At 57.5% G+C, this 23839-nt stretch overlaps 1 protein-coding gene across 3 annotated transcripts in view; it reads left to right on the forward strand.

Annotated features, from left to right (window-relative positions):
- Positions 1 to 11428: 11428 nt before the first annotated feature.
- RAB26 (RAB26, member RAS oncogene family) overlaps positions 11429 to 23839 on the forward strand; it is a 33806-nt gene continuing 21395 nt past the window's right edge. For 2 of the 3 annotated variants that reach the window (XM_049791570.1, XM_049791571.1), the window contains exons 1-2: positions 11429 to 11638; positions 14162 to 14272. In XM_049791570.1, the coding sequence (XP_049647527.1) occupies positions 11429 to 11638; positions 14162 to 14272 (321 nt within the window). Of the gene's footprint in view, positions 11639 to 12703; positions 12782 to 14161; positions 14273 to 23839 lie in introns of all 3 variants that reach the window. The other variant, XM_049791572.1, reaches the window with a different exon arrangement.

Raw genomic sequence — 23839 nt, forward strand, 5'->3', positions numbered from 1 at the left:
CCACCTCGGGCACATGGTAAACTTTGAAAGCTCAGGAAAGAGGAGGACGATTAGCCAAGGGTGACAGTCAGTTTGGTTTTGAATCACGTAGGATTTTTTAAGCTACTTGTGATTTTGGGCATATAGGATTCCCTAGGGAACAAGAGACTAACCCGCTAGCCCTGGGTGTACATCCACTGTGGGTTACGAAGCCTGTGTTACACCTCCAGAGCTGCTCACCGCCTCTCTGCTCTACCCAGGACGGTCCTGATCCAACAAAGTCCCTAAGCACCTGCATGGTTTTAGGTATGCGTATTGTCCCTCTGAAACCACAGGGATGATATTAGCTGGGGCTCTGTCTTCCCTTCTTCAAATGCTGTACAAACCTTAAATAAGAAGCCTGACAGCATCCAATTTCACTCCTTGGCATGGTACTTAATGTATGTGAGAATTTACTTTCCGAAAACATTTTGTGCCTTTTGGACTTGAAATCTGCTTGAAAGACACATCATCCTTTGCATGATGTATTGTGCCCAAAATAGCTCAGCGGTTACTACTTCCTCATGTGACTACGATGTATTTATTTCCGCTCCCTCAGTTGTAAATTGCTTTTTGTTTTTTCTTTCCCTGTCTTCTGTACTGATGCCCATATTTTTTCAGATAACAGCAAAAAGAAAATATCCTGTTTATGGATTGTAATCAACAGATTAGATCACTAGTGTAATCCAGCAGATGTAAAGAAGTTAAGGGCTCTCCCCCAGTAGCTCAGGCTGCCAAGCTGTAATGAGGGCAACAAACAAGGAAATAATTGAGTGAGTGGGAAAGGAGACAGTAAATCTCGATACAGCTGCAAGAGAGAATAATTTGTTCACGTCGAAGCACAATTTTTGGTCTTGGAGGAAGGTCCTGTCACTGAGTCAGAATGGGTTCTAAAAATGCAAACTGCAGAAAATGATGGAAGTGGAAAATGTACTCTGGGGCTGGGAGGCTGTTGCTCACTGCGAGGCTGGGAATGGCTTGTTGTGGAGAAGGGATTCTTCTGGTTCCTCCTACTGGCAAGCACACGGAGAGTTTCTCAACACTGTTTACTTGAAGCAGAATTTAAACCCCAACTAAGAGGGTGTTAATTCTCCCTGTCCCACCAGTCCTGCAAGCTGAACGCACCCAGAACATCAGCAGCAGCAGATACACTGTGGTCAGCAAAACGTGACGGAGCTGTGGCCGGCCGGGAATGTCGCTGCTGCCTCTGGGCCCCTCCGGCCAGATCCCAAAAGCGCCGCAGATGTCTTCGGTGGCACCCGGACAGCTCTGAAACCCAGCTGTGCATGGCCAGACCCTGCACTACTCCCTCTCCGGCACTGCATTTCTATACATTAAAGCGCTGTTTTGCTCACGCCTGCAGTGCCCCGGTGCAGAGGGCCACCAGCAGCTGGTGCGGAGCGGGCTGTGCTCCCCGCAGCCGTGTGCCGCGGCCACCGCACTCCACAAAAATCCTCTGCAGAGGCACTGCACCGGGCTTCACGTAAGACGTGATGGCAGCTGCTTTTAAAACACACACTGGGAGCAAGTCTCTTCACTGCATTGCCCTCCCACACCGCTGCTTTTTCTCTCGCCCAGGAATCCTCCGAGTGGTGGGGACACCTCGTCGCCCAGGCAGCCTGTGCACATGGAGCTTGGTTTGGAGCCGCGATAGCTGGGCCAGGACAGGGAGCCTTCTGCCTCCAGCAGCAGGTGTCCACTGTACCTTGTGTGTGGTTTGAGAAAGGCAGGGAAAAAAATACCCTTCTTGGACTTTCTGCCCCCTTACCATGAGCTTTGGTCCCTTTGGAGGACGGCTGTATTCACGTACGGCCACAGTGCTCGGTTTGCTGTTATTTTCCTGCTTAGAAAGTACTCCCGCCTGACGGAGGGAGCAGAATTTGTCCTCAGCAGGCGTCCAGGGGGAGAGAGCTGTCCCGTGCGCTTTTGCGGGGGACACGGGTACCCCAGAAGAGACAAAAATCTCTATTTCTCCTGGGAGGAAAGGGCTGTTGCCATCCCCGCAGGTTGCTGCTCCCTGGCTGTACTTTGTGTGCCCCGCGCTTGCGTGATCCTATGGCTCGTCCTGCAAAGGGGGTACCTGAAAAGTGACCCCCGCAAGAGCCACCTCCTTCCACCCAAGCCTGGCTCCTGCTCCCCCCCCCCCCCCCCCCGCCCCGGTACGACCCTTCCCCACCTGTAACCCCTGACCCAAACAACTGCGGCCGGATCGGCATCGGGAGCCCAGACCGGCCCCCGTCGGGCCGGAGGAGGGGGCTGCCCCGGTTCTGGGGACGTGGGGGGCCGGCGGGCCGCAGCCGGGCTGAGCCCCTCACCGCGGCCTCCGGGCGCGGCGGGGCCGGTTTGCGGGTCCCGGGCGCCCTCTAGCACCGCCTCCCCGCGCTCCTCCGGGATGGAAACCGGGGGAAAAGGTTGGAGGGGCCCCCACGAGCAAACGTGCCTTAAAATGGGATGCAAAGGGAGCCCGGACAACGGCCGTGGGGTGAGGATGACCCCAGCTCCTGCCTTCGGTCTCCCCCTTGCACGCGTAAAATCCATACGGTCGGTGCTACCTCCGTGGGATGGACCGATTGCTGGGCAGGACGATTATCCCAGCTCGACCATAAAGAGCGGAGTCGTCTCACGCCACGTCCCAAACAGATTTCATCCCTGCCGGATGAATTCAGCAGGAATCTGCCCACCAAACGCCTCCCAGCTCCACGTCCGCGGTCACCGGGCGCGGGATGCTGTAGACAAGACAGGGAGGCATCGGCTCGACACAGGCACCCCGGTAGCGTGGGGTGCCCACAGCCGGGGGGGACAGATGCTGTCACCCGGCTTCTCCCCAGGTGACTGAAAGAGGGGACCCCCCCCAACCCCTGGGTCGGTGCTCTGCGGCGAGGCACGCGGTTGTCTTTTAGTGCTGGGTTTTCAACTGCTCGGGGCTGAGCTGAGTCAGCAGCGCCGGCACAAGACCCTTTTGGGCTTTTTTCTGGAGGATTTTTGTGGAGAGTTTCAGCTCAGGAAGTGAATTTATTCACACTGGTCGTTTTCATCCATTTGACATAGTGTGAATGCAAACCAGCCGAGCAAATTTAGCAACAACGCTTTCTGCTCAGTAACTTAATCCCTGGCAATTCTGCTTTTATTTACCAAACGCTCTTTCAAAGCAAACAAAACTTCATGATTTCTCTCTCGACAGTTTTCCATGTTGAGGGTTTTCAGGGGTCCTTGGCAGATGGAGGGACATTCCCATCAGACTGAACTTGCAGACCCTTGGCTTCTGGCTGTGGGTGCTCTCTGCCCCTTCCCACCCGGTTCTCCCCCACCTCAGCTCCCCAGGGAGCACCGTGCACACCGGAGGGGTTTATACCCGCTCGGGATTTTCCTATGTGCAGGTCCCTGCCCACCAGCAAAGGCGAGGTCAGAGGGGTTGCTTTGACTGGAGACAGGATGGATGAAGAAGGGGTTTGTGCTCGGGCACTTGTTAATCAGAAACTTCCCGGCAAGTGTGCTCGGCGCTGCGAAGCCCGGCCGAGAGCCGGCCACGTGCCGGCAGCGCTCGGAGGACGCCGTGTGCCCGGCGTGCCCAGGCTGTAGCAGTCGGCGCTGCTTGGGGAGGACACGAGCTTTGGGGCAAGGGCCAGCGCAGCACGGGGTTTTTGGCCAAAGGGCTGGCCTCATGTCACCTTTGGCCACCATGTACCCCAGTCTCCCCGAGAGAGAGCTGATGCTCCTGAAATCCCCTCTGCAGGCTGCAGGTTCATCAGTGCTGGAAGCTGGGACAAAACAGCCCCAGTTTCTTATTTCCTGTGTTGCTGGAAATATCCAAAGCGCAGGGAGGTAATAACCAATTCAGCTGTGAAGATGCTGGTGAGCGCTGGCTGCGGGAGCCGGGAGGAAGGCTGCTCTGTGCCGTGGGTGCCCCACGGGGGTCCAGCCTCGCTGCACCGGGGCTGACTGTGGGATGGTGAGGGGGCAGCGGCACCCATCCGGCCACAGCACGGTCCCCCCGAAATTCCTGCTGCTCTGGGCCCGTTGCTATAGCAATGCTTATGTCGCAGCGCCGTCAGGAGGCATTGCAGTGCTGGAGTTGGCATCTTTCATTGAGGCGAGTTGAAGCCATCCTGGGTTTTAGCTGGGTAAAACGTTGGGGAGCAGCCAGAGCTGCTCATTTTCCCACCGCGGGGGCTTCAGGAAGCCATGTCCCCTCTTCCTTACCTCTCGCACCCACCGTCACGGCATCACCCTGCCCTGCACAAGGGGAAGGCTCCCAGCCTGCTGCAGAGAGCCCAAGAGAAGCATTGCCTGGTACCGAGCTTGGGGCACGATGGTCCTGTTTCCACAGCAGATGCTGTCGATGAGAGGAGGTGAAGGTTGAAGCCTCCCCTCCCCTCTGCAAAGGCACCCCGCGACCATTCGCACCCAAAAAGCAGAGTGCAGGAAACGCGCTGATGAAGCTGAAGGCAGAGGGCAGCCCGCAAGAGGCACAGAGGCAGAAATGTGGGTTCAAAACCTTCAGAACAGGCTGACTTTAAGGCTCCTTCTACCCCCCCTCCAGCCTGGTAAAGCCTGGGATACTGGCACCCCAGCAGGGTGAGAGGGTGTTCCCCAAAACGCTGGTGGGGCATGGCCCATCACACCACAATGCATCTGCTTTTGAGAAGCCAGCTTGGAAAAGCTGCTTGCCAGCAGTTTTTTGGCTTTGAATTGGCTGTAGCTGGTTGCATGTGGCTGTGCCTCACTCCCTGCCTTCCCCGGGCAGGGTGGATGGCTCCCACGTGTGCTCAGCTGGTCAGTTGTGATTAGTCCCCTTAACGAAGAAGGAAAACTAATGCAAAGCAAATTACTTGCAGACAAAATATTTGCAGGCCAGGGACAACGCTTAGCTTCGCTGGGGAAGATGTTTCCAGCAATAAAGAAGAAATACTTTTAAACAGACCAAGAAATTGTAAATTTGCAGAATAGGGAAGGCAAGAGGAGGCTGCCTGAGCCGATCTTTGGAAGCTGATTGCATTTCAGAGCTCAGAGTGCCTGGAAATGCCTGGCTCTGGGCTGCCCATGCATTGTCATTTGAAGACAAAAGTAATTGCCCAAACTTACTAGAGTTTTGCTAAGAGGAAATGTTTAGCCTCCCTTGGAAAACATTAACAAACACCATTAAAACTCTAAGCTGCATCTTCATTGTCCAGATTATTAATTACCTGGAGCAGTGCCACTTGCTAACAGCTCAGACTGGGGAAAGTCGTTGCAGGTGTGTCAGAGGATGAGCAGAAAGACAGAAGCTATTGATCCTTAGGCTGATAAATACTGCCTGGTGCTGCCTGTGTCTAATCAGCAATCTGCTGCCAATTTGCTCTGATGAATGGCTGAACAAGCTGTGGGTACAGATCTGCATCTTCCCGCGGCAAGCGAGAGCCCAGCTCTTCAGCCACCAGCTCTGCAACAGCCACAAATGGGGGGGACCCTGCCGCTCCCCAGTGCCGGCGGCTTTCTCAGGAGGTGGATTTGCTTTTCTTCCCAAGGGACCTGCCTGTGGAGCAGGGGCTGGTGCAGGGGAAGGTGGAGGCAAGCCCAGCCCAGGCAGCGATGCAATGCCTCGCTCCAGCGGGAGCTTCTTCCCTGCCTGGCCCTTAGTGGTTGCCTTAATCTCTGGAGCAGCAGCAGCAGCTTTATGATCCTCTGTGCATTTCCATGCTCGCTCATTACTGCTGCTTATTACTTTACAGGGCCCCAGAGCACCGCACGCATCCCGGTGCTGGGACTGGCCTGGGGTAGCTGTCTAGCTCTGCAGTGTTTAACTCGCCGTTTCCAAAGACAAGGGGTTTGGGGGGGGGGTTCTGCTCAAGCTCCTTGGGCTCTGCTGTGTGGTGACTCTGCAGGCAGCGCTGCAGGAAGCTGCCAGGCTCCGGGCCACCAGATGTGGTCGGACTGGTATGAACCTATCTGGGATGGAAACGGCTGAGTGTGCATGAATAATGGAGGCACCCTGTGACATTTCTGTGCTTGCTTTTGAAACCATAACCACGCTCTAACCCTTCCCCATCTCAAGATGTATCCGTATATAGCTGCAAAATATCTTGGATAGTTTCAAGCTGAGATGTTGTATTTCTAAAATATTTGATGCCGCTGAGGCATGTCTGAAAAGCATTTAAAATATGCCAAATAGCCTGAAAATATCTCATATTTAGGAGGCTGAGCATTTGTTGTTCAGCTCTCCCTCTATCTCAGTAGGGCACATTTCAAAGGCCATTTGAACATCCAACTCTTTATCGCGTTTGAAAGTTCTCGTGGGCGAGTGCTGGAGCTGGGGACCTTCCTGCATTCGGTCCTCTGCTGGCTGAAACCTTGGCTCGTTTTGATCTTGGCACAAGGAAAATTAATTTCCTGGCCTCAGCCCAGTGCAGACTCATTAGGATCTGGCACGATCACCCTTTTGTGTACAGGAGGGGACAGGGGGGGCCCAGGGCAGCACGGCGATTCCCTGGGGACACCCGTGGGGATGTGCCAGGGCTGGAGGATGTGCCAGGCAGGGCCCGCGTCCCGGCACACTGCTGGCAGGGACGTGGGATGCCGACCTGCAGGGAGCAAAACCCTTCAGGTGCAAGGAGGGGGGGGGATGCCTGTGTTTGCTGGAGTTCGTTTTATTTTACAGCCGCGCTATGTCTTGCTCAGACCCGGCTACTGCTGCCACCTCCCTGTGCCGTGCTGTGCCGTGGGTAATCCCGGGGTGCCAGCCCCGGAGCAGGGAAGAGAGGGAAGCCGTGCGCCACGTCTCATTTGCCAGCTTGAGCCCAGGACAGCCGGCTGGTTCCACCGAAGGGCTCTTGCTCTGCTCCGGAGGAGGGAGCTGAGCCACCTCGGCTCTGGAGCAGGGGCAGGACTCCGACCTGCAGCGCTGCGCTTGGGGCAGAGACCCCGTCCCGTCCCCCTGCTGCCCGTGGAAATGATGTCTTGGCAGTGGTTTGGGTGGTGCTTTTGTTGCGGGCTTGGGTTCTCCTCTTGAACGCTGCCAGCGGTTGCAGAGTGCCAGAAAAGACGTTTTCTTCACTTGACTTTGCCTTTTGAAGAGGGAGAAGGGGCTAATGGGGGCAGTTGGGTGGGCGAAGGAGTGCTCAGGCTTTGTCCCTGAGCTGCACGTGCTGAGATAACAGTATCTAACCAGCTCCGTGGTTTACAAACCCCCTCGGGGACCTGGTTGCTGCTATTACCGTAAGTTGTTCCAAAAGCAGCAATTTCTGCAACACGTTAACGTGCCAGCCTAGTTGCAGGGCTGGTTTGCAGCATGCCAGAGCTGCCCCGTGCAGCAGCGGGCTGCACCCTCCCGACCCCCAAACTTCTTGGAGTGCCACAGGCATCAAAGGGAGCACGGAGCCCTCCGGTACCACCGGGTAAGCCGGACCTGCCGGGTGAGACCGCTGGTGAGAGCCCCGTGGCTTGGTGCATTCAGCAGGGCTCGCCTTGCGAATAAATTATGGATTTGAATGCCAAGAAGCAAAGACTTAGTAACAGGCTGGGCTCTCCAAACCTCTTGGGTGCTTTGCAGGGAAAACGATGGTGATGAGAGGCTGGAGGGAGCCGCAGGTGGAAGCTGCCCTTCAGGATGGATCAGAGAAGCGGAGGAGCCCGAGATGGAAACAGAGGGACTGCACACAGGAGAGATGGAAAATTAAATAACCAGACAAAGGAAGGAGGGTTGCAATGTAAGACTGGGGTTGGTAATATAAGAAAGGGAAGAGACAAAAGCAGTCTCCCAGCAAAACGCTGGAATTTAACTTTCACAGCTGCAAAAGGAAAACAATCGCTTCCCACAAAAATAAATAATGGGCTGCGTTGATGAGATGTCTGAGGAATTTCAATTAAAAGCCAGCGACACTGACAAAGGCAACGAGATTGAAGTGTTCAAAGGTAAGTGAGCAACGGGGAGGGAAGAACAATAAATGGCGAGGGAGGGAACAGTGCCTGCTCAGCACTGCGTGGGCTGGGCCCTTCCCAAGGCGGCAGAGAGAAAGCCTTCGCCCGCCGAGCATGGCAGGGTGCTGGGATCCACCTCCGGCACGCGTCCCACGCCCTCCGCACCCTCCCTCTGCCTCCCTGCACCTCCTGCACGGATCCTGCTCCGCAGGGAGATGCTCGCTGAAGCAGAGCTGGTCCCCTCTGTCTGACATCTCCAGTGGAGGTCTGCTCATGTGCAACACGGAACCGAGCTCTCTGTATTTTCGAGCCAGCCCCATGAGCGTGGTGTCACCTCTGTCCCCGGCTGCCCTCCCGCACCTCCCACCCAGGTGATGCCCACTGCCTTCAGGCCCTTTCTCTACAACCGCTTTGGAGTCGGAGCTGCGCGTGCCCTTGGCAGAGGACCTGCAGCAGAACAGAGAGTGGGAAGAGCTGGCAGGTTCACGTGTGATTAGGAGAAAAGTCCCCTGAACCTTGGCTGGTGGCACTGCAACGGGTGACAGCAGAGGCAAGCCGAGCCGTGTTACCAGCAGCACGTGGAAAGAGCCTGCACCGGTTTTCCTGCAGCCACCAGGCAAAGAAGATGAACGTCTTCCAAGATGGCGCAGCTGACATTGTGTCTGATGGGAATAGCTCGTCCTTGCAGCCTGCCTGCTGAAGAGACATCTCTGCTCCATCTGAGCTGGTGACAAGAGCTGGGACCGGGAGGGCAGCAGGCTCAGCGTGCTGCCGGGCTGCTGGGAGAGGGAACGCTAGAGCCTGGCCGGGACGAGGCGGGTGTCCCCGCCCGGGGGACGGAGCAGTGAGGAGCAGCGGCGGCACGAGCCAGCGATGGAGCAACCTGGACCAGCGGGAGGAAGGAGGGATGGCCTCGCACCGAGATATCTCGCTTGGCTCCGAGCGCGACATGCGACTTCTGGCACACAGAGAACCCTGCTAATATCCATGCCAAAGAAAACGGCTAGATTTCAAATCCCAAAGCACAGTGGTTGTGCAGAGCAGGTGGCCAGAGCCCGGTGCCCAGCCCTGGCCAGGCTCTCCGTGTCTCCAGCCCGGTGCCGAGCTCTGTCCCCAGGCGAGGATGGCCGAGGTGCTGTGCCCCGCGGGCCTCAGGCTGCTGCTCGGCCCTTAGCACAGGCAGAAGTAGCTGGCACTAGCAGCCTCTTAGTGCTTGCATTTACAGCCCCCCCGCTACGCTGCGATACAGCAGGCCTCTTGGGTTGACAGCCCTGATGGGGACAAGCTGCTTTTCTGCCTCTAAAAACAAATTACTCCCATGTAGATGTATCAGAGTAACAGATAGCCACTGCCACGGCCGGCCCCACTCAGAGCCCTGCCAGATACCGCAGTCCCTCTTCCCCAAGGCACACTGTATCTTCAGGCGTCTGTTGTTCCATTAATCTATTTTTAGTAAATATATCCCCCTTAGTTCAGCTGCAGTTATCTGATTAGTTCCTGTAACTATATGAGGAGCAACATCTCCAGGCGTGACTGCGATTTCTGAGCAGACTGTGTCTCTGCACACACGTTTGCTAAGAGAAAAACTTGCTGAAGATGCTTCTCCCTGCGGCGCTCGTGGACGCGGTGCTCTGAGCTCTGGCGCTGCACGAGGCCGAGTTTTGGGGGCCGGGGCAGCAGGGACCAGCACCGCTGCAGGCGCCGGAGCACATGACCTTTGGTAAAGGCAGAATTAACCAGGCACGCTTCCCCACTGCCGCCCGCGATAAGGGGTCATCCTCCTCCGGCGTTGCCCTGATGCGGCGGCGATAAGCAGCTGGCTTTGTTTGCTCCTGAACACGAGGCTGGTGATGGAGATTTCCATCATCATCGACTGTGGCTGAGAGAGGGGAAAAGTCCCCGTGCTCACAGCCTGCTTGGGGGGGGCACCCTGAAGGCGCGGGGTGCCAGGGCTGCGTACCCCCTTCCTCCAGGCAGGTAACGCCAGGGAAAAGCTCCACAACGGCCTTGTCACTGCATAGGGACTAGTTAAAAACCCTACAGACCCACAGATGGTTCCAGCATCGCACTTTGCTCCGAGGCCTCGGCCTCTATTGACGGCAGCTGTCCCGGAAAATCAGATTATAGTGCAAACCCCTGGCATCGAGTCTGCTCTGACGAGTCCGGTCTTCCATCTCCCAGCTAGGTCGTCAGGATGAAGAGCACACAAAGGGGAGCGGGGGAGATAAGCCTCCGCCGTGACAGCTTTTCCTCAGCTGTGTCGGAGGAATGCTGCAAACCCAGAGCTCCCCAGTGTTCCCTGGGGCCCGTGATGGCCGTGGCCTGGGGTGGGAGAAGGGGGATCTCCTCCAGGAGTCACGTACAGGAGCTCCTGACCCAGCTTATCTCCCTTCTGGGTGGCCAAAGCCATCAGAGCTGCCCACTCCTCCTCTTCCTCCCGGAGCGCTTTTAGGCTGTTGAAGAGGGATTGATCACAGATTTAAATGCTCCCAGGGCAGCAAAGGGAAAAGCCGTGCCCACAGCGAGAGCAATCCCTTGGCATCACCGCGGCTGGCACCTGAGCCCCGGCGCTGGCCCTGGGTTTGCCGGGCTGCCCGAGCCCCTCCGTGTCGGCCATCGCCTCCCCTCCCTCTCGTGCAAGCGCTGTTACTTATTTACGCCTTCGTTGTGTGCCTGCCTGGCTTCTTCACCACAGCGATTTATTTTCCGCTCCTGCTTCGCCGCGACCGTTCAAGCCCCCTTTTGCAGTCAGGATGAGGCCGCGCCACTGGAACTATGTCACGCAGCTAAAGACATTTATTTCAGCCGAGAGACCCGCAAGCGCCTCGGGTGACGCTTTGGCAGCAGCCAGAAAGAAAGATGCCGAGCGTCGCTCCCTGAAACCAGTTGCTCAGACAGACTGGGGGTAACGCGGGTGCCCGTCTTAAAAAAATCCCGAGCCTCCCGCCCCGGCAGCCCACGCCGCGTCCACCCCACGGGCTCAGCCCTGCTCCGGCTTCTCACCGGGATGCTGCCAGCAGCAGATGCTCCGTGTCCGCCCCCCCCCAGCCGTGCCCCAACGGGGGCAAACTCAGAGCCCGGGCGGGGGGGGGGGGGGGACGCACACACGGACCCCAAACCCCGCTGCGCACCCTCGCTCGCTGCGGGGCTGGGGGTGCGAGTGGCTCCGGGGGGGGGCGGTGCGTGTGAGCACCCTCAGCGCTGCTCCCTTCGCGTCTGCAACCCCCCGCCCCTTTTCAGCCCTGCAAACCCCCCCCCCCCCCCTCCTTTAAGGCACGTGCACCAACGCCCCTCCCCTGCCTGCGCCGGTGCCCCCCGCTCCCGGCGGCTGCAGCGCGGAGCGGGGCGGGGCGCGGAACGGAGCCGGCCGGCCCCCACCGCCGCCCCCGCGGCGCTGCCATTGGCGGCGGGGCCGGGCCGGGGGAGGGCGGCGGCGGCGGCGGCCGGTACAGCCGGTACTAACCCCCCGCCCTCCCCCCCCCCCCCCCCCCCCCCCGCCCCGGCCGGCGGCCCCGGTATGTCGCGGAAGAAAGCGGCTCGCAGTAAGGGCGGCGGGGCCGCGCCCTCCGCCGCGCTGCCCCCCGCCGCCCAGGGCTCCGGCCGGGCCGCCGCCGCCTCCCCGAGGGGCTCCGCTCCCGAGCTGCCCCGCAACGGCGGAGCGGCGGCGGCGGCGGTGGGTCGTCCCTCGCTGAGCAGCAGCGGGGAGTTCTACGATCTCGCTTTCAAGGTGCGGTAGCCCGGGGAGGGAGGGGGGGGGAGACGGGAACGGTGCGGGGTCGGGTGCGGTTTTCCTTACGGTCGCCGGAGAAGTTCCCCGGGACCGGGAGCGGGCGGGCATCCCTCTGCCAGCCGCGGCATCCCGCCCCTCCGCTGCTGCCGCCGGGGTCGGGTCTGCTCGGGGTGCGGGGGGGTGCCCCTGCAGAGCCCTCGGCAGCGGGGCTGCTTCGGCGGAACTTTTGGAAGTGATGGCAAAAGGCTTTCTGCCCAAGCTGAGTTACTGTAACCTGCTGGTTCCTTTTCACCGACGTGAAATGCGGTCGTGCAGCGCGGTGACGGTATTCCTCGAGTCGCATCGAATCTGCTCTGGCTGCTGTTGAAATGTCTCCAGCTTGCGCTTTCTTTTAAGGGCTCAGATGGCTTCTTCTCTCAGATTCTGGCGAGCGAGCCACACATCAAACGTATTTGCACCCCCCCCCCCCCCCACCTTCCATCATGCGACCTGATGCAAGCCCAGCCTGGAGCTCGCTTAGCGATTTTGGCTGGGGCTGCAATTCGGCGTGACCCATCTGACTGCATTTCGATCACAGATCTGTGTAGCCGAGCGCAGGGCGTTGAGCTTGGAGAAGACGGTGGTTGCTGTGGCAAGTCCAACCTTAGCGCGCTGCGTCGGTGCCTGTGGCAATCGGCGCGGCCGTCGTGGTGTTAAGATTTGGGACGTGGAGCAGGAGGTGAGGGGTGTTTGAGAAGTGAATTTGGTTGCTTTGGTAGGCGGTTGGTCCTGATACAGCTGCAGTAGCGGTTCAACGGCTTCCCTAAAATGGAGCCATCTCCGCGTTCGGGCTGGTCCTTGGCTCCTTCAGCTCACCTCTACCTGCCTGGGCTGGGGCTTTCCCTAGGGATTACGCCCATGGCACAGGGATGAGCCAGACAAGGTCTCAGATAAACCCAAATGCACTGGGTAGCCAAAACCTCTGCTAATGGTCTGGCTGGTTTGGAACCAGTGGGAGAGAGAAAATGCTTTGTATTCAGTAAAAATCTGGTTTATTAAACTTTCCCTTACCCCTCTCTTGAGGCTCCCAAGCTCTCCAGAGGCAGCGGCCAAACGCAAGTCCTGGGCCCGGGGCCGGATCCTGATGACGAAGCCCTTGGCGTGAGCCTGGCCCTGGGTGCTACTGCACGCCCTGGGTGAGGCGTCAGTGGTGCTGGGTGGAGAGAAGCTGCTTTTAAGGGTCACCCTGCTTTAGAACAGAGGTCTGGAAAGTTTTTAAAAAACAATACTACTTTTTTGTACTAAAAATGCCTCTTTCTTTCCCCCTTGCCGTGGCTTTGCGGGCTTGCTGGCTCTCCTAACCCTGCTGTGCCAGAGCTCAGTGCGCGGCTGTGCGTGGTGCTCCCACGGGAGACCCGGTGCGGGGCTCTGCACCGTGGGTGATGGAGCAGTGTGGCTGGATCCTGGCCGCCCACTCCCCTCCCCAGCGGTGCCCCCCTGCCCCAAAACAAGTTATGGCTGCGGCCAGGGCTGCTGCTGCCTCTTGGCAGGCTGAGCTGCAGAGGGGTGATGGCATTTTCTGCTTCTGATGGCTCCTGCCTGGGTTTGGTGTGACCCAAGGCAGTGCCTGCCTTAAAGCCATTTACATTTGGTCACGGGCTAATGGCAGTGCTTTTGGGAAGAGGGAACCCTGCCATGTCAGTGTGAAGCCGTGCAAATTGGTGCAGGTGGAGAAGCCGCTAATGCAGCTCAGCTGCGGGGTCTGGGATTTCTCAATGGCGGGAAGCTGTTGTCCTGCCGAAGGGAGTGGGGTCGGCGGCCCCGGGGTGCAGAAGGGCTGGGAAGGGGTTGCGGTTTGAGCAGAGGCTTTGGGGAGCTGCGTTTGGGAGCAGCTTCAGCTCTGCCGTGGTTTCTTCATGGCAGGGCGGGTGCCTGCCCCGTCTGCACCCGGCGCTGCTGCTGGGTGGGGAAACTGAGGCAGGCGGCGCCGGGAGCTGCTCCCTCGGTACCCGCTGAGGACCGGGAGGGTGGCTGGGAGGGTCCCGTCAAAGGAGTTTGCTCGCAGAGGGCAGGGTGAGCTCGTGGTTGGGGGCCACCCCAAAGTCTCCCCGTGGGCAGTGCCACCCTCCCAGAAGCCCCACACGTGGTGGGGTGCAGGGTGTTTCGTGGGTGCGCCGGGGGCAGCCTGGGCCCCGCAGCCGTCGGGTCGCAGCCTGCTTCCCCTAGACGGCACCTCTTGGTTTTCCAGGGGTGTTTGTGTCCCCACGGGGGAAATGTTAAGTACTGCTCGGGGGAAGGTGTCTCGAGTTCAACCAGTGCTCAGGGACACACGCGGTGCAGGGTGGGGAGCAATCGTGCTGTGGGTGCCCCCACCTCCCCTAGGTCTGAGGACATCCCTCTTGGACGTGCTTTTTTTCCCCCTCAAGAATACGGGGTCCTCATGGGCTTGGATGGGGCTTTTGGGTTGGCGATGGGTAACGGCTGCGATGGGGCTTCCTTCCCGAAACCCAGTGTTCTAACGCCTGCCCCCCTCCCTCGCAGGTGATGCTGGTGGGCGACTCGGGGGTCGGCAAAACCTGCTTGCTGGTGCGGTTCAAAGACGGCGCTTTCCTCGCCGGCAGCTTCATTTCCACAGTTGGGATTGACTTCAGGGTAAGTGCCTGGGGGGGGCTCCTCGGTCTCTGCCCACGGGGTCTGGCAGGTGAATGGTGGCTTTTGCAGAGGAGAGACAAAACATTGCTCCAAGGATTTAAACCTCGTCATCCTGACCCATGTCAGCGCCAGCCGGGGCACCTCAGGGTGCTGATGGTGGCAGCATCAGAGAGCAGCGGCCTCTTCGTTACCGCTTTGCACAAGGACGGGGGAGCACGTCCCCTGCTCTGGGTCCTGGGGATGGTTCGTGTGAGAACAACGGCTGAGGCCTGAGCATCTGCCCGGTGAAAGTATTTCCCTGAGTCAGTTTCAGTGTTTTTAAGAGTTGACTTTGTTTTTTTTAAAAAAACAAAAACCAAAAACCAGCCAAACAACAAAATGAAAACTGACATAAGCCAGAATCTCCTGGAAACAACTGCTGAGCGCAGCTTTGGGGTGCTGACGAGGGGGTGCGGTGCCGGGGTGGCCCTGCTCCCTCTGGCACGGGGGGGGATGTGTTGTGCCGAGGGGTCTCATTGCTCTCAGAGAGTAACTGTTTTGTTGGGGCCGACCAGAGCATCCTGGTGCCGGGGGAGCCCCGAGGGCAGCGTGTACCAGCGAGGACAGCGGGAACCTGCTCAACAGAGGGGATAATGTGGGGAAGGGGAGGCAGAAGGGGAGACAGCTCGTGTCCTCCGATGCTCTAGTGTGGGCAGAGCATCCTTTGCCAGCTGGGAATGTCTTAGTGCTGGCCGGGGCCCTTAAAGCCTTTTCTTGGCATCGTTTTCCCAGTGACATCTTGCTGGGGAGAGCAAAGCCTGGCGAAGGGGGGCTGCCGTGGGCACCCTGGGCTGCAGAGCGGGCACCCCTGGGATGGGACAGCAAAGCAACAGGGACGGTGACTTTACAGAGATGGCATCGAAGAAACCTTACGGCAGCTGTGAAGGGCAAGCGAGGGAGCTTTTGCTACCGAAGCGGCAGCTGGCAGCACGCCTGGCTTGGGTCTCTGGCCCAGGGATCAGGTGCTCCCAGTCCCTCCCCAGTTCCCCAACCATCTGCTTCCCCCCAAACTGCGAGCATGCCGCCCCCCAAGATGTCTGGCCAGTGCCACAGGCTCCTGGGGGAGGCTCAGCCCTCGGGACCGGGAACGTCCCCGGCGGCGGTGCTCTCCCTGCCCTGCTGTCGGGGCACTGGCTGCGTTGTCTCACTGTGCAATGGTTTTTGGCCCCGTTTTGGTGCTGCGGTGGTGATGGGTGGGTGCGGTGAAGAGCTGGTGGTGATGCCACACACCAATGTTGCATCTTCCTGACTGCCTTTTCTCAGCAGGATCTCGGATTTGCCCCTTTCTTGGAGGAATTCTGGGAGATGAGTGTCTCTTGTAATCTGCTATTTCGCCAGGGTGTGAATAATAACTTGCTGGTACAGTGACAAGTGGAAGAGATGAGGGACAGCTCTGAAAGCCTTTAGAAAGAAAGCGATGTTCTTTCCCGCAAAGAGGCTTTCGGTGCAGAGCGACGCTGCGGGCTGCAGCAGCGGCTTGGTGAAGTTAGTAAATTGGAGTCCGTGATTTTATACAAAGGTAATTACATGGTATTTCAGGTGTTGTTAAAATGAAAAGTGTTTTATTACTGATTGCAATGATTGATACCAAGGGCAGTCATAAAATCCTGTGACTTATTGATCAGAGCACTGAAACAACTGCTACTGAGAAGCAATCAAATTAGGGTTAATTTACTTCTGTAATAGAGCTGCTAGAGCTACATCGGTTTGAAATGGGAAGATTATACAGTGGGGAAGATCATGTGTATGCCCAAAACCTCATTACTATCATCTTTGTAAGGCACTCATAATTTTGGGGGGGACATGGAAATAGTTTTTTGATTGTACATCTCCGTTTCCATTAAGATAATCCTGTTTGCAGGCGCTGTGTAATTGTGCCTTTCTCGCTGTTTGCATCAGGATGCAGATGAAGCCCTGGGGTGGCAACGCTGGAGGCTTCTGCTGCGAGAGCACATTTTGGTTTTAATTTGTGTCTATCTAATAACAAAACGGCCACATCGCAGCTCCTTTTCTCTGTAATCCCAGAATCTGGCATCGGGTTTTCTGGCTGAAGCAAGCGAGGCTGTTTGCGACCGCGGGCAGTTGTGGTCGGGGAAGGCGGTCGCTGAGTTTTTGCTGCGTTCACCTCGGACCCCAGCAAGAGGTGCTGAGCAAGCGCTGGGCATTACTTCGGTGCATCGGGCTTTTTCAGCGGGGTTTGCGGTGGTCGCTGAGCCTCGCCGGTGGCGGAGATCGCAGGGACCTCCCCAAGGCCAGGGCGTGCAGCAGCTGCGCTCCTGTGTGCGCACGACCTTGCTCGGCCAGGGAGAGCTGCGGGAACCTGGGTAAAGGCTGGGAATATCGCTGGGATGGAGCTGCCCGGCTCTTGCCGTTGTTTTCGGGACTGTCTCTGCTCCTCTTGATGCCGGCTGGTTTTTTGTGAAGCACCCAGGGATGGAACGGAGCCGCGTTGCGGGGCAGCCCCTGCGCCCACCCAGCTGCTCTCCGCCTCCTCTCCCAGTCCGTCCACTGGTCCCAGTGGGCTCCAGGATCAGCCGCTCATTTTCAAGCATGTCAAACCATTAGATACACGCAAAGCTATGGCTAATGGATTATGTAGGCCTGAGCAAATGTAAATGAATAGAAATCCATTTAAAATTAATCTAGCATTACAATTCCTAATGGCCCCCTACGTTTCTTCCCTCCTACTGTTTTATGTTAGGGAGAACCTCTCCCATTGTGTTTGTTTATCATCGTCTCTTAAACAAAGAATGATGTAGATCTAAATATATTTGGAAAATAAACCACTGATACTAGGGAAAAAAAGATGATCATAGTATTAAAAAATGCATCAAAATGGTACGTATCGGCTTCTAGCTTCGGAGATGCCAAGTCCTTCGGCTTTCCTTCCTTTGAAAATTGGGTTTACTGGGGCAGCATCTCTAGCTCCTCAGGAACATACCAGCCCCCCCCTTCAGCCAGGGCTGTGTCGGGGTGTCCAGGGTGCTGAGCCGAGGGTTTGGCTGGGGGTGTGCTGCTGGGGTGAGCCCCCCCCTGCTGCAAGTACCATTAAGGTGAGGCAGAGCCCTGGGGCGAGGGGTCCTGCTTCCCCGGGGGCTTCCTCGGAGCAGGGGGCCGGCTTGGAACGGCAGAAACTTCTGTCCAAGTTACTGTGCTGCTTCCCCCAGAGGGGAAAACCTCCAGGCGGGGCAAAGTCCTCTCTGCCTCCAGCATCCCGGTTGCAGGAGTCACCTTTGGCATTTCCAGCCTTGCTAGATAATGGGCGGCTTAATTATTCCCTCCCATCAGCCGCGGTGTGGCCAGGGCTGTGCCAAGCCCTGGCACGAGGTCTTCCTCCTCCTCCTCTTCCCCAGGGGCTGGGGGGGTCTCAGCAGATCCCTCTGCTTGGGGGCAGCAGTGGGGCTGGGTCTCTGTATGTTAGGATTGCAGGGAGAAGGGGCTCCTGGCAAACAGCAGGTTTATTACTCAGGCGTGTGAATCCCATTTTTCTTGGGGCTACCGAATGAGCTGCCTTTTGCTGGAATTTTGGGAACGCCGCAGAAACCTCGACAGAAATTAAAGCTCCACAGCCAACGGTACTTCTGTCTCGTCGTAACAGCTAACTGACGGGAGGAATGTCTTGCCAAAGCTGAGAAACCAAAGGGCCACGTGAGCCCACCGTGTGCCCCCTCCCCGATGACGGCCAGGCTCCGTGGGGCTGCCTCGACTCTGGCTGCCCCACCGGTGCTCACAGCCCCGCGCTTTGTCCCGAGCTTTGCAAGGTCAAGCGAGTTAAGACTTTTTGTACTAATTGGACCTGAAAGGAGAAGAACATAAAAGAAAAAAATTAAAGATGAGCCTTTTCTCCCAGGGAAGAGGTGCTAATGAGTTTCTTTGCATTAGCAGGGGAGATGGTTTCTGCGTTAATCAGTGGGATGAAACCATTAGGAAGCGCTTTGCTGGCAGAGTTCAGAGCAGGGCGGCTTGTCGTTTTCTCCAAGGTGTATTGCAGTTATCGCTCCTCTCTTGCTGCCCCAAGGAGAGGGAGCAAACCAACATCCTCCTGGCGCAAAGCATCCTTAGGTGCTGCAGGAGGAGGAGGAGGAGGATGGAGCCAGCCCTGGTGCTTCAGCACAGCGTTGGGCTTTCTGGGCAGGCAGCTGGGCGCAGGGAATATTTCTTCTGAAGGCTGGGCTTTGTTGTCCGGTGGTTTGCACCAACGTGCCCAGGAGGGGTTTCTGCTGGTTGTTACCCTGCGGAGACCTGCAGCTCTCCCTGCAGCCGCAGCCTCCTCGGGTGCGGGTGAGCCGGCAGCGGCCACGCTCTCTGCTCCAGCCTTGGCCGTGCCGCAGTTAATCTGCCTGCTGGGACGGCTGCTGCGCGCTGTAAATAAAAGCTGTCACTTGTGACCCTGAGCTTTAAGGACTCTTGATTACATTCAGCCCTGTGCCGGTCTGGGGGTGGAATCAGCGGTGTATAATATGGTTTTTTGCATAAGAGATTTGTTGCATCTCTGTTTATTTTTTGTAGTGTGCCTGTGTGTGCGCACCTTCCGTCGGCAAAACAGCAGCTGCTGGCTGCCTGCTGACTCCCTCAGTGAGCTTAACTTTGCAGGAGAGATGAAAAGCTTCGTTCCAGCGATGCAGGGTGTGCAATCTAACACTGGCCACGGTCTGGATTCGGCAAGTCTGGTCCTGGGTCTCCGTGTGCTCAGGGGAAGGAGGTGTGGATGCCCTGAGCATCTGCCGGTCCCCAGCGGGCGCCCACATCCCTGCCCTTGGGGTGATGCTCCAGCGCAGCGTTCGCCGTGGTGCCTCCCTTTGAAGGGCTGGTGCAACCTGGAGCCATCTGAAAGCCAAGGGCTGGCTTTTATCTCGGCAGTTGGCACGAAGCACTAGCAGGGCTAATTTTCTGATGGATCAATCTGGAAAAAGTGGGAGGGGATCTGCTTAGGCCAGAAGAAAGAAACGGAAATAAATTAATTCCAGCATGTCTTTCTATATAAAATTAGTCCCGAACATTCGAGGGAAGGGACTCTGGGCATCGAGCAGAGCGTTTAGTCTCTTCTGGTCGCACGCTTTGCCGTGTAGCATGGTGACGTGTGCGGGGTCGGGCAGGGGGGCTGCTGCGGGCTGCAGTGGGGTGGGTTTAGGTCGGTCCCCGGGGCTGCGAGCTGGAGCACCGGAGGGGACAGCCCCTGCTCCGCACCCCCGCAGGGGAGGTGGCCTTCCCCTGGGAGAGGCGTCTCGGTGCTGCCTGGGTCACTTGGGCCAAATACACCCTCCGTGGGGCTGCCGTGCCAGCGGCAACACCGGTGGGACCGCTCCGAGCCGGGGCAGGAGCCCTGTGCGGGTGCTGGCGTGGCAGAGCGGGCAGGGGGATGCCTGTGTGGCTGCCTTGGGTATGTGTTTCCAGCAGCTCTTTGTCTGAAATCGGCTTGTTCTGCATCTCCAAGTGCTGTATGAATTTTAATAGAAGCCAGTAGCTGATTTCATACTTTCGCATGTCTCACTGTAAGGAAAGCTGGGCTCAATTTGCCCAGAGGAGCTTTCCTGCGATGCTTTCCACCCCTTCTGCCTGGTTTCAGGGATCAGATGAGCTGCTGGCACCCGTGCCATAAGGACCAGGTGCTTCCCGAATCCGGCAGCAGGTGAGGCAGGTCCCGGAGAGCTCGCTCGCGGAGCGCAGGTGCTTGTTTGCCGGAACACGCCTTGATTTTATCGATTTATGTCATGTCTGACTCTTAGGACAACAGCTTCTCTGCGGCTGCTGCTGGTTCCTGTTCCCCGCTCCCAGGACGGGCTCTCAGGGGAGTAAATAGCCATTTTTCCTGGGAAACCGAGCCCTGCTTTGCTTTCAGCTGCTGCTCTCCTCCCTTGCAGAGGGACACAGCTTTGCAGTCAGCGAAGCCTGTCATTTGCATGCAGGGGCTCAGTTGCCAAGAGATGCTGCGAGCAGCACCCGTGGCGGGCTGCACCCGCTTTCTCACATCTGCTAGTATTTTATTCATGTTTCTTTGGCTCTTGCATTTGAAAAATAATAAACCTCCTCGGTGTGCTCCAGTTCTGCAGCGCACCAGTAAACTGCAAACACCCGTGTGCTGGCGGTAATCCCGGTGGACAACAGACTCGATTCCTGCCTTGGGGAAGACAAAAAGAAACAAGATCAATGTCTTCAAAGCAGAGAAGTGCTTGAGCTGCTCTTTAAATGAGCAGCTGGAGCGGCATCAAGACCCAGAGCCTGGTTAAGAAAACTCTCAACCAGTTTGCAGGATGGTGTGAAGGTGCCTTCCCCGCTCTCGGCACGCCGGGGGCTCTCACACCCCCTCAGTGTCTGGGAAATACCACCCAGAATAGACTGGGTGGTTAAGCCGGGTGTGAAATTTTGCATCCATTTCAGCTGACAGCGAGAGCGCTGGGGACGTGGGGTTTCGTGGGAGATGCTCCTGGAAGGGTGCCGGTGTCACCCAGGCTCCTGCAGTCCCGCTGCTGCGCTGTGGCTTCCCTGTGCATGCCGATAGCCAGCGTCCCCGTGGATCTGTCCTGGTCTGGGATGGTTGGAATAAAAGGTGTAATTAGCTCAGGTGGAGGGCAGGAGGCCTGGGCTGCTTGGGAGCTGGAGAGCTAGGGCACGGGCATGGAAAAAATACACTTGGGAGCTGCTGGTGGAAGGAGGGAGGTTGTAAAGCTGTTCGCCATAATCTGCTTCTGTATCCTCCTCAGAGCTGTATGGGAGCTCAGAACCCTGTTAGAGGATGGGGACCAACATGGTGGAAACTCAGCTGGAAAATGCAATTCCTGCAGATTCGCAGGCTGTCGCGAGCCTACGTGGAAAGCACGAGCAGAGTCGCTTCCCAGGTCCTGTAGCATCTGACCAGAACGGCTTAATTTCTTCTCCTTTCATTTCTTTTCCAGGCAAATTGTGGTGCGGCACAAAGGCGGGTTGGGAAGCGGCACCGGGCACGTGTGTTGTCACTGCGGTGTCCCCTCCCTGAGCCGCCGGCATCCATCGCGGCCAAGCCATCAGCAGGCGCAGTCCTGGCTCCGTGGGCACACGGGGCTGGTAATGTTTGTCTCCTCTGTCCTTGGCGTGGGGATGGCATCGTGATGTGGGGACAGCTGCCTGCACTCCTGGAGCCCTCTCGTGCCTTTATCTTGTTTCTGTTTTTCCTGCAGCAGCGTGGGAAGGGAAGAGTTTCTTTGTGCATCTTAAAATTGTAGGAGTTTTTGGCGGTAGCTCAGCGGCCGCTCTTTGAAGTGCCCTGTGAAGTCCCTGCAGGGAGCTGGGTTTCGGTGCGGGGCGATGAACCCGCTCGTGTGAGCACCCTTGGTGCAGCACCCATCTCCTGCAGGGATGGTAGGTGCGGTGGAGCTGCCGCTGCTCTGCTCACAAGCAGCGTTATCCTGTGTCTTCGGGGTTGTGGGTCAGTCCCCTGCTCCCTGCTTCACTCCAGCTTAGCAGGCTCCCTGCAAGGGAGCGGGGTGAGGAGGAAGCTGGTGCTGGAGGAAGGCTGTGGGCACGCAGATGTGGTGTGTCTGCGTCTCTCTGGATGGTGCCAGGTGAGAAACTGGCCCCGGGGAGGCCAGTTCAGGTGCTGGAGCATCCGCTGCCCCGGTGCAGAGCCAGGCATTACGCTGGGTCTGTTTGTGGTGCCGGGGCCTGTGAGGGAGTGTTTTATAGCCAATAAAACATTTAAATGGGGCTAGAGTAAGTCTAAATGGTTTGAATATTTAATGGAATACATTTGGCTTAATTTCACTTTCATCTTTTATTTGCGATAAAATACTGAATTCAGCTGTGCAGAACTGGGTTTTTCTTTGAAAGCGGAGGGAAGGCAGCCGGGTCCGCAGGGACGGGGAGGCTTTGGGGTGCCTCTGCTCCCCTCTGCCACCCCCGTGATGGGCATTTAGGGCCATCCCTGCCCCGTGGCTCTCGCCTTGCTCAGCCCCCGTGATCCCCCCTGAGCCCTTGCTGCCTCTCTGCTGAGCCACTGACTCATTTCATTGCTGCTGATTAATTATTTGCCCCCAGCAGACTTTGGTTTATTCCCAGCACGGATGCCGGGGATCTCTGTGTGCACGTGGGGAAGGGCAAGATGCCGGTCCTGGATTCGGCAGTGCTGGGGAGGGCTGCAGCGGGATGTTGCTGCCGTTCCCCAAAAGCTGGTGTGGGGGGAGCCGTCTCTGGCTGAACTCGCCGGGAGCTGGCTGTGCATTGTCCTTCCCTGAAAACCACCTGCCCCTTCGTCCTCTTCCCAAAGAGCCGCTTTCCTCCTCGCATCTGCAAAGGATGGAGAAGACCTGAGCCGTGGAGATAGGGGTCAGGTTGGACCCGTCGGTGGGGCTTTTGCCAGGTGTGATGGTAATGCTGAGCATCAGCACGGCAAATCGGAAGGGCAGTGATCGGCCGCTCTGAAGCCTGGAACTGTGAGTGCCGGCAGATCATCCCCCTTAGAAAAAAAGAATGGGAAAAACAATCCCATCCAAGTGGATTGGAGCCGTGTTTACGGTGGAAGGAGCCACACCATGGTGTGTGTCTGAGAAGTTGTCTGCTTGTCCTTGCCTGGCAATGGGGGGGACGCTGGTTCCTATGGGAATGGGGAATTTGGGGATCGAGGGCTTGTTTACCTGCAGAGCCTTCGGAAGCAAAATATTTTGTCGGCGGCATTGTCCTGGGGGTAGGTGAGGGAGGCAGTGAGTAGGGGGACCCAGGGTGGCTGCTGGTGGGGACCCTCGAGGAGGAGGAGGAGGAGGGCTGGGAAAGCACGGGGTCTGTGGGATTTCTGCATAGGGCAACGTTAGTGGCTCCATGGGGACATCCCTGCCCCAGAGCGTGGGACTGGCTCAGCGCTATGCCGTGCCGTCGTACGCCCATGGCTGGGCAGAGCCAGGGCAATGCTCAGCCGCGCCGTGCTGCCTGTGCGGCTCCTGGCCCTGCTCGCAGCCCGGCGAGAAGGGGAGCGAAGCCGCGGCGTTGCTGTACGCGCTGCTGGCTCCATCCGAGAGTGATGGAGCTGCCCCTGTTCCCCCAGTGAGGGATCTCGAGCGGAGTGCTGTAACTCCTACAGCTTTGTTTGTCTAACAGGGGCACACAGCATTTTTAATCCTGGCTAAGCACCGAGTCATTGCCTTGAAGGATTGCAGAACCTCTCAAAAGCAACGGCAAATATTTTATCTTTATGTCTTCATTGGAAAAAATATTTCTTCCCGATCATAACTACTATGTGTTGGGAGCTCACGGTCCCTCAGCTTTAAAGGGTGATGCCCATTGCCTCAGTCCATGTCCTCATGTCTCTGAGGATGCAAACTGGTCCTGCTGTGAACATCTAGACAGGTTCTGTTTCATTTTGTGTGGGTTTTTTATATTTAATTTATTGAAAGGAGAGGAGTGGCGGGGAGCCGTGACCAGCTGCAGCGATGCAGCCGAACCTGCCCGGGTCGGATGCCATGAAGGCGTCCACCAGCGGCAAGCCCGGACCTCGTCAGCCCTGGTTCATTCTGCCCATGTCTCGGGATATTTTCCTCCATCCTGCCAAGCCGTGATGTTCCC

Source organism: Accipiter gentilis, chromosome 33, assembly GCF_929443795.1.
Source record: "Accipiter gentilis chromosome 33, bAccGen1.1, whole genome shotgun sequence".
Lineage (NCBI taxonomy): Eukaryota > Metazoa > Chordata > Aves > Accipitriformes > Accipitridae > Astur > Astur gentilis.